The 16,789-nt window shown below is 37.0% G+C and overlaps 1 protein-coding gene across 5 annotated transcripts in view; it reads left to right on the forward strand.

Annotated features, from left to right (window-relative positions):
• The window catches only part of SPAG9 (sperm associated antigen 9), a 171,028-nt gene that overhangs the window by 106,622 nt on the left and 47,617 nt on the right, over positions 1-16,789 (forward strand). For 4 of the 5 annotated variants that reach the window (XM_006889278.1, XM_006889276.1, XM_006889279.1 and 1 more), the window contains 6 exons: positions 1,433-1,554; positions 8,326-8,383; positions 10,853-11,005; positions 11,807-11,858; positions 13,567-13,697; positions 16,092-16,148. In XM_006889278.1, the coding sequence (XP_006889340.1) occupies positions 1,433-1,554; positions 8,326-8,383; positions 10,853-11,005; positions 11,807-11,858; positions 13,567-13,697; positions 16,092-16,148 (573 nt within the window). Of the gene's footprint in view, positions 1-1,432; positions 1,555-8,325; positions 8,384-10,852; positions 11,006-11,806; positions 11,859-13,566; positions 13,698-16,091; positions 16,149-16,413; positions 16,426-16,789 lie in introns of all 5 variants that reach the window. The other variant, XM_006889277.1, reaches the window with a different exon arrangement.

The raw sequence follows: 16,789 nt of genomic DNA on the forward strand, positions 1-16,789 counted from the left end.
CCTCCTTACAACATGTCCAAAGTATGTTAGACAGAGCCTCAGAATCCTTGCCTCTAAGGAGCAGCCCGGTTTGACCCTTTCCAGGATGAATCTGTTTTCTTAGCAGTCCATGGTACCCTCAATACTCTTCTCCAGCACCACAGCTCAAAGGCATCAGTTTTCCTCTTTAGTCATTGTCCAGCTCTCTAATGCATAAGTGATTGCAAAGACCATGGCCTCTATCAGACGCACCTTAGTCTCCTTTTTAAATTCCTTTACTATTATTTTAGCTGGGTTTTTTAATTATTAGATGATAATTGTGTTTCATCTACCATGTGTTTAATTGGAAAACATGTGCAGACTTTTTCTCTACCTACATAACAGTAATATTTGTGCTCACACATCCTTCTTCCCTTTCCTGCTTGTACACAAAAGGACTCACACTGTATACATTGCTTTGAAAATTGGTTTCTCTTAAAAACAAAACAAAACAAAACCCAAAAAACCCCAACAGCATACACTCCAAAAAATGTCAACAATGGACTTCTTTCCTGTACAAAATCTTGCTGGTTTTGACTATAAAGTTTAAAACCCTTCATTTTATATGTACACACATAGCTTACTTAGTTTCTGTTAATAACTACTTAAATCATTTCAGCATAGCTACTATAAAACTCCTATTTTTTTTTTACATACATAATTACCTTTTTTGTGTTTGTGATTGGGTCTTGTAGAACATGTTTTTGATTAAGAATTCTGGGACAAGGATTATTTGCATTTTAAATTTTAATAGACCTGTCAAACTGCCCTCAAAAGAAAACCTGGGTCAATTTGTGCTCCAGATAACACACAATATGGAAGTCATGAATTTTGTAGGTTTGAAGCCTGGCTTGCCATATTTTTTTTAGCAAACTACTAACTTCTTTCATTGCCATATCTATTAAATTGAAATAATAGGTCTCCCTCAAACTCATTGCCATCAAGTCAGAACCCTTGACCCTCAAGGGTTTCCAAAGCTGTAAATATCAGGAGGGGACTCTTCATCCTTCCCAAAATCATTTAGTAGATTTGAACCCTCAGAGGGGCTTACCTTTTAGATTTGTAGAGCTCCTACGATCTGTTTTACATAGATTCTCTAATGTAATCCCCACTGCTGTGGTTGTGAGGATTAAATTGGACAATCAGTAAAAAGCACCTCGACCACACCTTTACAAGGATTAGTGCTCTCTTTGCTAACTGCCATTTGTGTTTGCTGAGATTTCACAAGTAACAGTCATTCTGTGGAATTTAGTTGGAATTTCTTAAGAAACATTTGAAAAATCTTATTCAGTTGTGTTTTCTGTGAAATGTAATTTAAGTTAGAGTCCTAGGTAGTACAGCCTCGGCATTTATTTGCCAGTGTCAAAAGATCTTTGTAATTTGTTGATCTGGCTTTCTTGTTTTTGTCGCATAGCACTCCTACCAAAGGCATAGAGAACAAAGCTTTTGATCGCAATACAGAATCTCTCTTTGAAGAACTGTCGTCAGCTGGCTCAGGCTTAATTGGAGATGTGGATGAAGGAGCAGATTTATTAGGTATGAACATTCATCTAAAGAACTGTCAAACTTTTTTAAAAGTAAATTTTAAAAATTATATCATTGAAAATTTAATGAAAATGTTCCTGCTTAGCAGAGCAAGATTGGTGGACTTTAATGAGAGGTATTCTTTAATGTCTTGAATGTTTTAGAAGTGAAATAATCTTCATGTATTAATATGTCTAAAATTGAACTAAATGTATGTTTTGAAATCATGCAACAATTTCTCGAATGTACTATACATAAGAATATGCATATGTAAGTGTTTGCATGCATGCGTGTGTGAGTGTATATGGATTAGTGAATAATTCGTTTTATTTATTTTTTTAAAATTCTTTTTTAAAATTAATTTTAATGAAAGAGTACAGAGTCTTAGGGTTTCCAATCATTCATTGTTGCACTTTTCTCCCTGCCCACCCCCCCAATTCACTCTTCTCCTTGAAAAGTAAAAGAACAACTCTGATTGTTGTGCAGTTCCTCCCCCCAGGTCTGCTCCGCTTTGCAGCCTTCATTCTGGACTCCTGTCATGGCAATAATACCCAATCATATATCCCTTTTAAGGAAATTTCAGTTCTAGCTTTCTTAGGAAATATAATAATTTTAAAGTTTGCATTGTTGAGGAGCCCATTACTTACAAAGAAAATTACATTTGACTCTGTCTCTATTTCCCTGGTGGCCTTTGCCAAATAGCTTAGTCTCTCTGGTCTTAGATTTTGTGAAGGAGCTAGATTCTAGTTCAGGGTTTGGCACACTGCTGTCCAAGAGCCAATCCAAGTTAGCATTTGTCTGTGTGTATAAAGTTTTGCTGGAACATAATCACACTCATCTTTTTACCTACTGGACAATTTCTGGCATAGTTGAGTAGTTCATTGCAGGGATCAAATGACCTGTAGAGCTTAAAATTGTTATCATCTGGCCCTGCTAAATAAAGCCACTCCTGCTCTAGTAGATCCCTGAAGTTTCTTCTCTGCATTATCAAATGCTAACTCTTGTGAACTAGCTTTGGCACACCTTTCTTTCATCTGCTTTGAAGACCCAGAGATTGAAACCTTATAGAACACAAAACCTCTATCTTTAGGATAGATACTGGTCTCCAAAAATTCTTGAATCTCTTATAATTGTAATACAGACTACACTGTTCTTGAAAGGGGCAGTTTGTCAATTTTCATGACTTTAAAGGGGCTTTGCTTGCATTGTTTCATATTTATTGATTGCCAGTTATGTTCTTGATACTTGTTGTTACATACTCTCGAGTTGAAATTGACTCATAGCTGACCCTCCAGCAAGTTTTCACAGTCAGTAAGTTAATCGCACAGGAGAGTGCCCATTTTTTTTCCCTGTAGAACAGCTGATGGATTCAGACTGCGTGTCTTTGGGTTGATGGCTTATTTCCTTACCCACTAAGTCACCAGAGCTCCTAGAGTGTTCTTTGACATTTAGAGAGCTAGTTTTTGAAAGAAATATAAATTCTGGCCAAGCAGTACACCTAATCCAGTAAGAAAGATTGAAAGTAGGTAAATACTACCATTTAGACCTAGATATAAAGAAATTATCACCATTTAAGTTTAAGTAAAACGTTGGAAGAAATTGAATGAATTGCATTTTTTCAAGAAGCGTTAGAAAAGATTAATTCTTAAGGAATGTTCCATTTTTACATCTAAATTTACATTTTTCATTTTATTTTACACTAAATTTTAAGAGAAAGTTTCTTGTAATATTTGGTTATTTAAAAACCGGCTTTTACCTAGTAAGAAATAACCCTGGAAAACTGAGGGACAGATGTTAGGAAGGAAAATTTGAAGTTCTTCTGGAAATTAAAATTAGCTCAATAAGTAAAGTGAATTCGGAAAGAGGTTATGCAAGTTAGTAACTTTGACAAATGTGTAGAGTAACTTCCCAATAGTAATTATTCACCATCTCAGAAAATTCCCACATGGTGTTCTTTTGTAATCAGTACGATAATATACTTTTGAAAACGTGATTTGCATCATAATCCAGTAGTGAAGAATAGATTTATTAAGGTTGTTGGCCAAGTCATCTTAGAATGAGTTAAGATGCCAACATAGTACTTAGAAACAAATAATACAGGTTTTTAAACTAAGTCTTTAAACTTTTAAGTCAGAAAATTAAACACACTAGATTAACAAGTAGAACCGTGATATTCTGGTTTTCTTTCTGTTTGTTATTATTTGTTGTTATTGATTGTCATATCAAGTTGAGGATGACTCATAGCAACCCTATGAACGAAGACCTGCAGTCTTTAACTTGCCTGTAACTATTGTCATTTCTCAAAGTTCATAGAGTTTCCAAAGCCATGTTGTTTTAGGAAGTGGATGCCACTCTTGCTTTCAAACATGTCTTAATCTGGGAGCTCCACCAAGCACTGTCCACTCTGGGTAACCATTATGGCATTCGACACCTCAGTGACACAGAGTTCAGCATCACAGCCAGTCTAGTTCACCTCAGTACAGCAAATGCAGACCAGTGCTGCACCACTGAGATTAAATGATGTTTCCAAGGCGCTTGAAAGTCCCTTGATTTCTGTACAACTAAACTGTTAGTAGTTAACGGTTTCTTTCATTGTTATTGAATAGAAACGGAATCATAGCTGACTCTCCAGTGAGTTTTCAGAGGCTGTAAGATGCACAGGAGGAGATTGCCCATCTGTGTGCTGGTGGCACAACTCCTTAGCCACCAGGCCAGCAGAATTCCCTTAGTTAAGAGTAATGTTAGCTACGTGGAATATAGCTAAACTCATGAACTATTTCCCGAAGTTCCTTAATTTTCCTGTGGTTGATAAATTAGTACATAATCCATTTCTGTAATGCTTCATTTTTCTTATACTATGTTGTTATCAAACTCTTATTATAAATTTATTTAAATTGTTATACATGTACTCACCACTTAGCTTTCCCCCAGTTTTAATAATGTAGGAGAGAAAAAAAAATCCCAACAGTTTCTTTTTTTCTTTTCTTGTTGTATTCTCTAACTCTTGACTTTCTTATTTTTAATGGCTCTTCCTATTTCCTATTTCAATATACTAACTTTGCATTATCATTTAAACCTATTCAGGCATTTTCAATTTCAAGATAAAAACACTGTCATGTCTCCCTTAAACTTTTCTGTACCACATCACTGTCTTCCCATTTCTAGCCACACTTCTAACAAGGTTGATAATGGTGTCTGTTAAGTGTTAGGCACTATTTGAGATGCTGCAGTAAATTAGTGAGCAAAACAGACATATTTAAATAGAACTTCTTTAGCTGATGTGTTTTCACTAATCCCACTTACTCCTTACCTCATTGATTCTCCCTCACACTCATTTCTGCTAGAAATCATCCTTCTTGTTTGTAATTCCTAGTGGTTCCTTCCACATTTGTCTTTACAATTATCTTTGATGACCAGACTAGGCCCTTACCTCTCCTGCCTCTCTCCCTTTTATCTTTAAGCTTTGCAGCTTTCTCTTCCTCTTCTTGTCTCTTAGATGAGGTGCTTCATGCCTCCTTTCCTGTTCTTGCTTCTTTGGGAAATTTTATTTGGTCTCAGATTTTTACCTTCCATGATTGATTTTGGCCAAAGTTTTATCTCTACCTCAGATCTTTTTTTTTCTAGAGCCCCTAGCTATTCAAAACTGTTCATGATTTGTTAGAATTTTGCCTTTGAGTCCCTGGGGAGCACAGTTAAGTGCTTGACCATTGACTGTAAGGTTGGCAGTTGAAAGGCACCTAAAATGGCTCTACAGCTCAACTCAGCTCTTAGCTGTTGAGTCATACTTCACTGATAGCTGACCCTCCAGTGGGTTTTCGGAGCCTATAAATTGCACAGGAGGAGGTTACCCATCTTTCTCCCTTTGAACTCACAAGAGATGCTCTGCGTTTGGGTTAGCAGCACAACTCTCTGCAGACTTTACCACCAGCCTGCTCACTTCAGCTGAAAGGCCTGGCAGTTTGCTTTTTAAAGGCCACTTCCTTGAAAACATGAGTTTAGACTCTGCAACAGATGAAGTCCCAAAATGTCTTGACAGCACCTGCCAAAAATCTGGCCATTTGACATGCTCCGGTTATCATCTGGACTGTTCTTGCATCCTCAGAACTGCTTTTACAGTATCTACTATATCAGTGAATGAATGATCTCACTAGCCACATTTTTCTGTCCTAGACTTCTCCCATATTTCCCTCACATCCAGTCACCAAGACATTTTTTCTCTTCTTCCTAGATACACATTTCTTTTTCTTCTCTCCCCTTAAAATGACATATCCTATAGGGATTCTGCTTGGAACCCCTCAAAGTTTAGTTGTCCTTGAAATGGTTCCCCACTGAACTGCATTTATTTCTTGCTTATTTTCAGACTTAGTTACTAATTGTTTACATGCCTATCTCCCCACATAGATTGTTAATTAAGTTCAGCATGACCAAGAAAACCTTGCTTTTCTTGCTCACTGTTGAGTCGTGAGCACATAGCACAAACACTGAGTGATCTGCTGCCCAGTTCCAGTTTGATTTCACCTCTAAGCCTGTGATTCTTCACCTTTCAGAGGCTTAAAAATTCTTCAGAGGAGAATATTTAAGAAAGCAATGAACTTTTAGAAAAATGTACATACAGAACAAGATTTGATGTGCAATCTTAGGGGATTACCCTAGAACTCTGCAGTTCATCTATAGATACAGGGTGAGAATTCCTGCTGTCGTTCCCAAGGACACTGCTAGGATTTTGAAAATTGGCAGGCAGTTGCTCTTTTTTTAATTAGGTAGTTTTAAAATATTTTATGCCTAGTCCTGAGCAGAAATGGGGGCATTTTAGTTCTATTTTTCTTATATTTACAATAAATTTGGTTTTTTGGCTAGATTTCAGAATTTAAAAACATTTTTATAATCTTTGATTCTGTTTTAAATCTGTACTCTAGAATTCTAGGAGAACTCATCATCGGAAATGTGTAGATGTGAACTTTAAAGGATATTTAAAGTTTCTCTCTAAGGATATATTTCTCATAAGTACATAGTTCTTTTTGGTGTTTATACTTTATTTTAGTTAATGGTTTCCTTGCATCCTTTTGATTTCTTTATCTCCTCTCTCATTTTAAAATAAATGAGTTTAGTTCTTACTTGCTGAAAACAATCTAATTAAGATTCTCATTCATTTTTCTCTTGGGCTGCGTACCCAGGGGAATATTCTGGTGTGTATGCTTTTAAATATTCTAATATTGCTGCTTTTTTAAGCTAGGTGCTCTTGCCTGCTGTGTTCATTTGATGCTTTCTCATATTTTTTTCTCCCCTGCTTGACTCTTATTTTTTTGGCTCTGCATATCTTCTCAATTTTTATGCTTATTTCCATATATGCTCAAGACTCTTTAGTGGTTATTAAACTTTTTTTTTTACAAATACAAGCCATATTTCTTATATCTCTGTAACTTTAGTATAAAGTTAATGTTAGTATTTAAATTATTTGAATATATCTTACCAAAGTGTTTTTTTGGAGCTGAAACTTGCAGAGTTTTTAGTGTCTTTATTTTCAGTTTTTCCATAAATTATTAAATAAGCTACTATTTCTGATATGTAAATTCTTTGTAGTATAAATATCCAGGTCTTTGAGAAAATTTAGAAGATAGTTTTCTAAATCTTTAACATATGAGAGCATGAAATTTTTAGCATTCTTAGGTAATTTTGTTTTTAATTATCTTTAATTAAATTACCAGGAAATTTTAGAGGAAGATGTTAATTCTTTTTCTTATTTTATCAAGTTCTTGAGATAAGTTAGTGACAGTGGTTTTTGTTTTGTTTTTCATCTTTTTGAGATAAAACCCTAATGCCTGTCTTCATTTCTTCAATTATTTTACCAGCAGCAAATTAAATTGCTTTCTTCTCCCTAAGTATCACAACATTGTGTCTTGCATTGAGTACTTTTATATGTATATCTTACCTGTGCTCTTTAAAATATTAAAACACAGTTCTATAATGATGACTGAACACTCAGTTCATAGGTGACACTTTCAAGGAAATGATGTCTCATTGATTGGGGGTTTTCAGTCTAATAATACTAACTTTTATTAGAAAAAAAGAATTGGTAAAATGTGTTTCTGTAGGTTTTAATATATCATTAAAACATCTTTACGAGTGAAGAGGCCATCTTATCTTTATTTCTGTCTTTTGCACATCATTCTGCATTAAATCACAGCATTGTGATTCCAGATGTTTTTCATGTCATACATAAAGTTTAAAGATTAATAATCTGTGTTCATGCTGTTTCTTACATTTAACATTTCTTGTTCTTTGTTTTTGCTTTACATGGAATGCATGGGCTTTAAGACCATAATTTCTTTGGTAAGGTTTCATCTGCTTTGAGATTCTGGCTTTCTGTGCCTTTTTTCTGCCTGTTTCTATTAATAAAGCCTAACTTTTAGGAAAAGCTTACAATACCAGGTGTGATGTGTAAACCACTTCTGACTCATATTAATACTGGTTTTTTCCTTAATAGTAACATTTGTTAGAATACTTGGCAAAAAAACCCCTTGATTCTTTTGAAATAGTACCTATGAACAACAAATTTTAAACTAACAGTTCTTAATATAAAGAATTGACCTGCAAAATCTTCAACTTTGTTTTGAGATGAATATTTTATACTTTTATAATTCACATAAATAAATGTGTCAAATAAAATGATAGATAAGACTACCATAGGACAGATTAAAACACTTAAAATGAATTTGTGACTATAGCTTGCTATATCATAAAGCTTTTTTATACATTTTTCTAGTATCTGTTTTCTTTTGACAGGAATGGGTCGTGAAGTTGAGAATCTTATACTCGAAAATACACAATTGTTGGAAACCAAGTAAGTATATACAGAATTGTAACAATGAACAAGGCTTACTGTATTTTCTTCTCTCTTCACATTCATGACATCTTTTCCATTGACCACCACTCTCTGTCTGCAGTCTCCTTATCCCTGTCCCACTCCCCTTGTCTGTGTGTGTGCACATACACACACAGACACAAACCACAAAGAAGCAATAGCACCTGCATTTCACCTTAGTTGTTGACTGGCTTTTTCAAATGCATTGGTTTGCGTTGTCTTTCTACTCTACAAATACTTGTTTCAGCACAAGTGTTTTGATATATACACAGACAGCCTTTTCATAGAACAGCCACTTGGCCAACTGACTGGAAGAGATCTATATTTGTTCCCATTCCAAAGAAGGGTGACCCAACAGAGTGTACAAACTACAGAATAATATCATTGATTTCACGTGCAAGCAAGATTCTACTGAAGATTATCCAGAAACGACTGGAACAGCACATCAGCAGAGAATTACCAGAAGTCCAGAAAGGGTCGTGGTACTAGGGATATTGTAGCTGATGTTAGATGGATCTTAGCTGAAAGCAGGGAATACCAGAAGAATGTATATCTGTGTTTCATTGATTATGCAAAGGCGTTTGACTGCGTGGATCATAACAAACTGTGGCTGACTCTGAGAAGAATGGGAATCCCAGAACATTTAATCGTGCTAATGCGAAACCTATACTTGGATCAAGCGGCAGTCGTCAGAACAGAGTGGGATAACACTGCATGGTTCAAAATTGGGAAGGGTGTACGCCAGGAATGTGTCCTGTCTCAATACCTTTTCAACCTGTATGCAGAGCAGATTATCCGAGAGGCTGGGCTCTGTGAGGAGAAGTGTGGCGTCAGGATTGGTGGAAGATCTATTAACAGTCTGCATTATGCAGATGACACAACCCTGCTTGCTGAAACTGAGGAGGACCTCATCCACTTGCTGCAGAGGGTCAAGGACTGCAGCCTTCAGTATGGACTGAGGCTCAATGCCAAGAAGATAAAGATTCTCTCCACTGGACCAATTGGCAGCATCAGGATGGATAGTGAAGAGATTGAGATTGTTCACAGATTCAGTTTGCTTGGCTCCACGGTCAACACTCTTGGCACCAGTAGCCAAGAAATGAAAAGACGTATTGTGATGGGAAAGTCTGCTGTTAAGGACCTCTCCAAAGTATACTGAAGAGCAATGATGTCTTTCTGAGATGCGTCTGATACCGGCCATAGTCTTTGCAATCACTTGTTAGGCATCAGAGAGTTGGACAATGACTAGGGAGGATAGAAGGAGAATTGACGCCTTTGAGCTGTGGTGCTGGAGAAGAGTATTGAATGTATCATGGACTGCCAAGAAAACAAACAGATTCATCCTGGAGAGGGTTAAAGTAGGCTACTCCTTGGAGGCAAGGATTTGGGGGCTTCATCTGACATACTTTGGACATGTTGTAAGGAGGGACAGACAGGTCCTTGGAGAGGGACATCATGCTTGGGAGGGTGGAGGGACAGCGCAGGAGGGGAAGACCCTCTATGAGGTGGATTGATTCAGTGACTGGGGTAATCGGGATGGGTGTGTCAGAGGCAGTGTGATCGGCACAGGATAGAACAGGGTTTAGGGCTGTTGTACATAGGGTCGCTATGAGTCGCAAGCGACTCGACGGCACATAACAACAACAACACAGCTTGTGAGGTCTTAGGTTTTCAAGCACATAAAGAGTTTTAGCGAGCTCTGGTGGCTTAGTGGCAAGACGCTGCACTGCAATCTCAGAGGTACACGGTTCAAATCCACCAGATACTGTGCTGGAGAAGGAGGAACAATCTCCTCCTGTATCAGTCAGATCTGATTTGACGGTACACACAAAAAATAATGAAATAATTTTTTTTTAAAAGTTTTAGTTTAGGGGCCAGGTCCTGAGCCATGCTGAAAACTCAACTCGACCTCTTTGTCACTATGCCGGGGAGCTTTGGAACATCTGACTGTAGCGCATCGAGACAGGATGTAAATATAATGAGATTCTATGCAGACTGTACCTCAGAGAAGCAAGAGCTTAGTTTGTTTTTAAGTTTCTTTCCAGTTTATTTACCTTTTCCTCATTAATTAGTAAAGATAATATTAGAGAGTAATTTTATGTTATTGGTTATAGAATACCTTCTTGGAATTAATTATGAGTGCTTTTTTAAAAAAATATTTGCTTTATAATCTTGCCTAAATCTGACATTTATAATTGATATCCAGCCTTTCTCAATGCATTTATTTTTTACAATACACTTATTCTTGTTTTGATAAGTGAGAAAAAAAACAGTTTGTGTTCTTTTCATCGTGAGCTAGCAAGCAACGTCAGATGGAATGTCTTCAAATACTCAGTCATTGAGCTCTGTGATTCTGTATTTACTTTAGTCTACAAAAGAATAGCCTGAATGATGGAGAGAGTGTATATTTCTTTGTAATGGTGTCCTTTTGAAATATGTGTTTCTCAGAAATGCTTTGAATGTGGTTAAGAATGATTTGATAGCAAAAGTTGATGAACTGACCTGTGAGAAAGATGTGCTTCAAGGGGAACTGGAAGCTGTGAAACAAGCCAAACTCAAGCTGGAGGAGAAGAACAGAGAACTGGAGGAAGAGCTTAAGAAGTAAGTGCTGATGAGACTGTTCTAAACCACATGGTCTTTGCCAGTGTGCCCCAGAAGGATTGTAGACAGAATCCCGAGACCGGTATCTTCTGCCCTCTCAAGCCAGGAAGGGCCAGCCACAAGCTTCGTGGAGTAGGGTGGTGTGACATACCCCTCTCTGTTACCTCTTCTGTGAACAAGCCTTTGTATTATCCTTGTGTCATTCAAATCTAATCAGATTTTTTGTGTCTGCTATAATGTGAAGAAAATAAGAACTGCTCAAACCTTCATTTTAATAATAAGGAAATTAGCAGCACCAGTTGTTTGCCTTTAACTTTTTTTTTCCCTTTGTGGCTTTTTTTAAAATGTTTTTATTATTATGTACTTTGATGTTGTAACTAACTCATAGCTAATCCTCAGACGGGTTTGCAGAGGTAGTAACTCACACACAGGAGATTGTCCATCTTTCTCCTGTGGATTTGAACTGTGTGCTGTTGGGTTGGCAGTGTAACTACTTATGACTAAGCTACCAGAGCTCCCCTTTACAAAAACAGTGCTAATATTGATAATATTCCCTTAAGGAAGTGATAATATTCCCTTAAGGAAGGTTGTTAAATGCTCTGTTTTAAAAAAAGAAAAATCACCCTGTATTGATGCTAAGGCATGCGGCTCAAACTACTCCACAGGAGAAAGATGGCGGTCAGTTCTGACTGACTGCTACCTCACAGTAACAGCCACTGTTGTCATCAGATTCGTTAAACTGAGCTTTGTTTTTGAAACGATGGAACCAACTCAATAACATGTTTCTTCTCCCCTCACTAGAGCTCGTGCGGAAGCTGAAGATGCAAGGCAGAAAGCAAAAGATGATGATGATGTGAGTTTACAGTTCTGTACTTTTTTTAATAAGGATAAAAAAGAAGCTGTGTTTATGCTCATGAATAAGATAACTTTCTAGCTGCATGAAGTGTGTTCATTATCATCCGTGGCCCTTGTGCTCCGGCCTGTCTGTGTCTGCATGTTCAGACTTGGGGCAATCAGGACATTTTGTTTTGTTGTTGTTAGTTTTGTTTCAAATTTTGTTCAGAAATAGGAAACCTTATTGAATGTTAGCGAGAACTTTAGTACTTGCCATTTAGTCTTTATTGTTGTTAATATATGTAAATACAAAAGAATAGAAGACGTTCATACCTCCCTGTGCTGTTAGCCTACTAGCTGCTAGATCATCACTCCTTCTACAGGAGTGGCTGAGCAGGACCTAAACCTCTATTATGTGAATATCCTGGACAGAAAAAGCATTCTGTTTCGCTATAGTTTCTTAAATGCTTTTTATAAAATATTTGACACACTAAACTGTATATTTTGAAACATCAAGAATTAATATTTGACAATCGGCTACACAGCCTGAACCCCAGAGCATTACCAGACATTGGGGTTTCCCTCTGCTCCTCAACTCTAGAGGAAACTACTTCCCTTTGCACAGAGGGAAGATCATTTCCTCATACCAGCTGTTTATCCTTATGAAGTATGGTTCAACTTTCCTTGTTTGTGAGTGAGCCAGCTATATTTATCCTTGTTGTCTTGCATCCCATGTTCTCCCTAAACAGAATTCTGGTTAATGCACTTGTCTTCATCCTGTTTGACTTTTGTTGGTGTGTTAGTGACTATTACAATTGCACTTGTCTTTGTAAGATAATATTAAACTTCTATAGAAGCATTAGCTTATTTGAGTTTTGTTTAAAATCTATACTGTTCTTTGTAATTCCTTTGTGATTTGTTAAAATGGCCATATTTATACTCAGAAATTACCTGCCTCTAGCTTGGTGTCAAAAGTAGTTTTTCAGTTGGGTGATGCAGCGTGGAGGGAGTTGTGCTGCTAACCCAAAGGCCACATGCTCTAGCTGTTTGAATTCACAGTCACCCCAAGGGAAGAGACACGTGGACAGGCTGCTCTCCTGTGACTTACAGTCTCAGAAATACACTGGAGGGTCAGCTTTGAGTCGGCCCTTACTTGGTGGCAGTGAATTTTTTTTGTACTGTTCTTGTTTTTTTTTTATTTACTTCATTCTGTTTTAAATTAAGAAATGTTTAAATTCTTAAAGGTACTCTTTAAGTCTGAGTTGTTGTTGTTGTTGATTGCTGTCAAGTCGAGCACGACTCATAGTGACCCTATGAACAAAAGGCCTGAAGGTCTTCCACAACCATCGCCATTATCAGAGTTCACAGAGTTTACAGAGGCATGCTATTAGGGAAGTAGATGCCACTTCTGCTTCCAAACCTGTTTTAAACTTAGAGCTCCACCAAACACTGTCCACCATGGGTAACCATTATGGCATCTGACATGCCAATGGTACAAGATTCAGCATCACAGAAACCCCAGGTTACCTCAGTACAGCATATTGACTGAAGAGTGCTATACCACTTACAAGAATGTTCTTCCAAAATATAATAACAACTGTCTTTTAAATACAAAGGCTCTCCCCGAGATTTTGTTGACTCTAACATGAAGCTTAAAGTAAAAACAACTAATCAACCAAAACATACTTACACTCCCACTATGACCTGGCATCTTGTTTTCATTGCAGAGTGATATTCCCACAGCACAGAGAAAGCGGTTTACTAGAGTAGAAATGGCCCGAGTTCTCATGGAGAGAAATCAGTATAAAGAGAGGCTGATGGAACTTCAAGAAGCTGTTCGATGGACAGAGATGATTCGGTTTGTATGAGGAGTGCTCTAGTGGTTTTCGGCTTTTTTCCTAGGTTTAAATGTTCCTTCGTTGAGAACTAGAATCCTGCTTTAAAGTTCCAGTCTCTTTGTTCTATTTACTAAGAGAGATCTTCTAAAGTAACAGTGAGAATTAATGGCAGAATAGGATCATTGTAGGTACTTTTTAAAGCCATTATAAGACTCTGAGGAGAATGTACCCATAACCTCTTCAAGGCAGTTTTTATTAAGATTGCTGGGCATTTTTTCAAGAGAATGTAAAACTTAGCAGTACTTTAGCAATAAGTTGAAGACAGTAACAAAATTTAATATGCTTCATAAGAAAGTGTTAGTGGCCTAGTATTAAGAAACTGCACTCAATCCCAAAGATGTGTGGTTGGAATCTACCAGCTGCCCTGAGGGAGCAGAATGGACAGTCTCCTTCTATGCGATTAACTGCCTCTGAAAACCCACTGGAGGGTCAGCTGTGAGTCAGTTCCAACTTGACAGCACACAGCAATATTATGTTGTTGTTGTTGTTGTTGTTTGATGCCGTAGAGTTGTAGACGACTCATAGCGACCCTATGAACGAAGAGCCTGAGCACTGTTCGTACATAGAGTTTCCGGAGGCAAGCCATTTCGGAAGTGGATGCCGCTCCTGCTTCCAGGCTTGATTTAGTCAGGAAGCTCCAGCCAACACTGTCCACCATGGGTACCCGTTACCACAATTGGCACATCACAGCAACCACGAGTTGCCTCTGTACAGCAACACAATATCAGAGGGAAAGAAATAATTGTTACTTAGTTATCCTATATGACTCCTAATTTTTGTTGTATTTCACCCTTTTCTGACTATTCAGGTGAAACTCATTGTTCTATTTCAACTTTCAGTCAGCTGAATCTTAAATCTCATTTAATGCTGCCATCTAATGGTCGATATTTTCAATATCAGTATCCCTTTTCATTTAGGAAAGGCTCACAAAAAAGCTTATAAATCACTCTCCTAATTTACCCATATATTCATTCATATATGTATATAGTTACATCAGATTTAGCAGTAACACTACATAATGGCACAGTACTTTTAAGTTTATGCTTCAGCTGTGACTTCTGTAGTATTCCTATGTCAATGTCGTGCTAGAGTGAGTATACATTTTATGTTATTGTTGTCATTGTTGCCATTGAGTTGAGTGAAAAAAATCCTGTGGAAAAAAAGATGTGAACCCTGGTTTATCCTGTGCCATTCTCACACTTCCTGACACACAAGAGCCTATTGCGGTAGTCACCGTGTCAATCTACATGTTTGAGGGGCTTCCTCTCCTTCACCAACCCTCCACCCTTTGCAGCATCTTGTCCCTCTCCAAGGAATAGCCCCTCCTAGCAACATGCCCAAAGTATGTGAGATGAAGCCTCATCAATGATCTTGCCTCCAAAGAACACTCTGGCTGCACCCTCTCCAAGACATATCTGTTTGTTCTCTTTGCCGTCCATGGGATGTTCAGTGATCTTCTCTAACACCACAGCTCAAAGGCGTCAATTCTTTTTCTCTCATCCTTATTCATTGTCCAGCTCTCAGATGCATAGCAAGTGATCAGAAAGACTGATACAGATATACCTTAATTTGTTAAAATTGTAATTGCTAATAGCCAATAGGAAGAAAAAAGAAATCAGTTTATTGAGCAAGAAAATATGTACTCAGACATGGCTTTTTTTACATACTTAATAGATCAAAGATATAGATTTATTAAGTTCCTTAAATAGTGAATAAGTACTGTAAGAAAATTGAAGGCACATAGATAGGATTCACTTTTCTTTGCTGTTTTTCATTCTAGTAGTAATTAGCATGTAAAAGTTTATGGCATTTTAACTTTTTCATTGAATTCAAACTTACTTAACCCTTAAAAAAAATCTATGATGGGGAAAGGGCAATTTGATAGTGATGGCAGGATCTTTATCATGTTACTAATCAAATTGGATTGCCATGTTTTCTGAAATTTTTGTTTAATTATCTGTCAATCCACCTTAGACTTTTGCCTTCCTGAGTCATCTTCTCAGTGATGAAAATGTTTTGTTCCTATCAAAATGAACAGTATAGTGCCAAACTGTTTAATGAGAGATCTTTATGTAAAGACCAGATTTTGCAAGCAGTAATTTTTAAGTTAAAAACTTCCTTCTCAGTAGAAGGGTACTGAATATTCTAGCATAACTATACTATTTTTCTTAGTAGACTAATACTTCCTTGAGGGAAGTGGTGATATTTTATTTATCTTAATACTATTACCCTCCACAATAACAATTTATTGAATTTGTTACCTCTCCTTTGCATGTGCCTGTAAACTTATTGGGACTTCCTTTGTTCTTTAGATAGAAAACTAGATCATCTCCTTTTTGTTCTATTTAATATAGGGCATCAAGAGAAAATCCAGCCATGCAAGAAAAAAAAAGATCAAGCATTTGGCAGTTGTAAGTATCTAAACACAAATTTAAGAGCATGTAGAGAACTAGTATATGGTTTAGCTGTGTATATTCTCAACAACAGCCAAATAAATTATTTAGAAACCAAAACAAGTAAGGATATTAAGTAGTGTTTTGAGACAAAATTACAGTCAGTATTTTCAGGGATAATATGCTAGGGTTTATTCTTTTGTAAAAAATTTGGGATAGAAAACTAAACTGACCTTTTAAATAAAGCAAACCAACTTTTCTTTCTCCTCTTCTTGATACATAGTGTGCCAGCTCGGTAAGCCTGCTCTTGAGGATAAAAAAATGTGTTGTAAGCTGCATCGTGTTGGTTATGCATTTGGTTGAATCCTCTGCAAAATTCCATAAAATAAGGGGATACTGTTTATAAAGTTAGCAGTTACCTGGGCCGCCATTAAATTTGCTATAGATTTACTGGCTTTGTGATTGTTAGAAAATTTACAAAGAGATGAAAAGCTTAACATTTGTGAAGCTTAAGGGAGTGTGTGTGTGTGTGTGTGTGTGTGTGTGTGTGTGTGTGTGCATGAGCACACATGTGTGCCCACTGGACTTGCATTACATTCATAAAAGAAATACTGTATTTACTGGGCTTAAAAATGATCCGTTCTTTGAATCTGTTATTT

Source organism: Elephantulus edwardii, unplaced genomic scaffold (assembly GCF_000299155.1).
Source record: "Elephantulus edwardii isolate Elephantulus edwardi_28Jun2011 unplaced genomic scaffold, EleEdw1.0 scaffold00077, whole genome shotgun sequence".
NCBI classification, from domain to species: domain Eukaryota; kingdom Metazoa; phylum Chordata; class Mammalia; order Macroscelidea; family Macroscelididae; genus Elephantulus; species Elephantulus edwardii.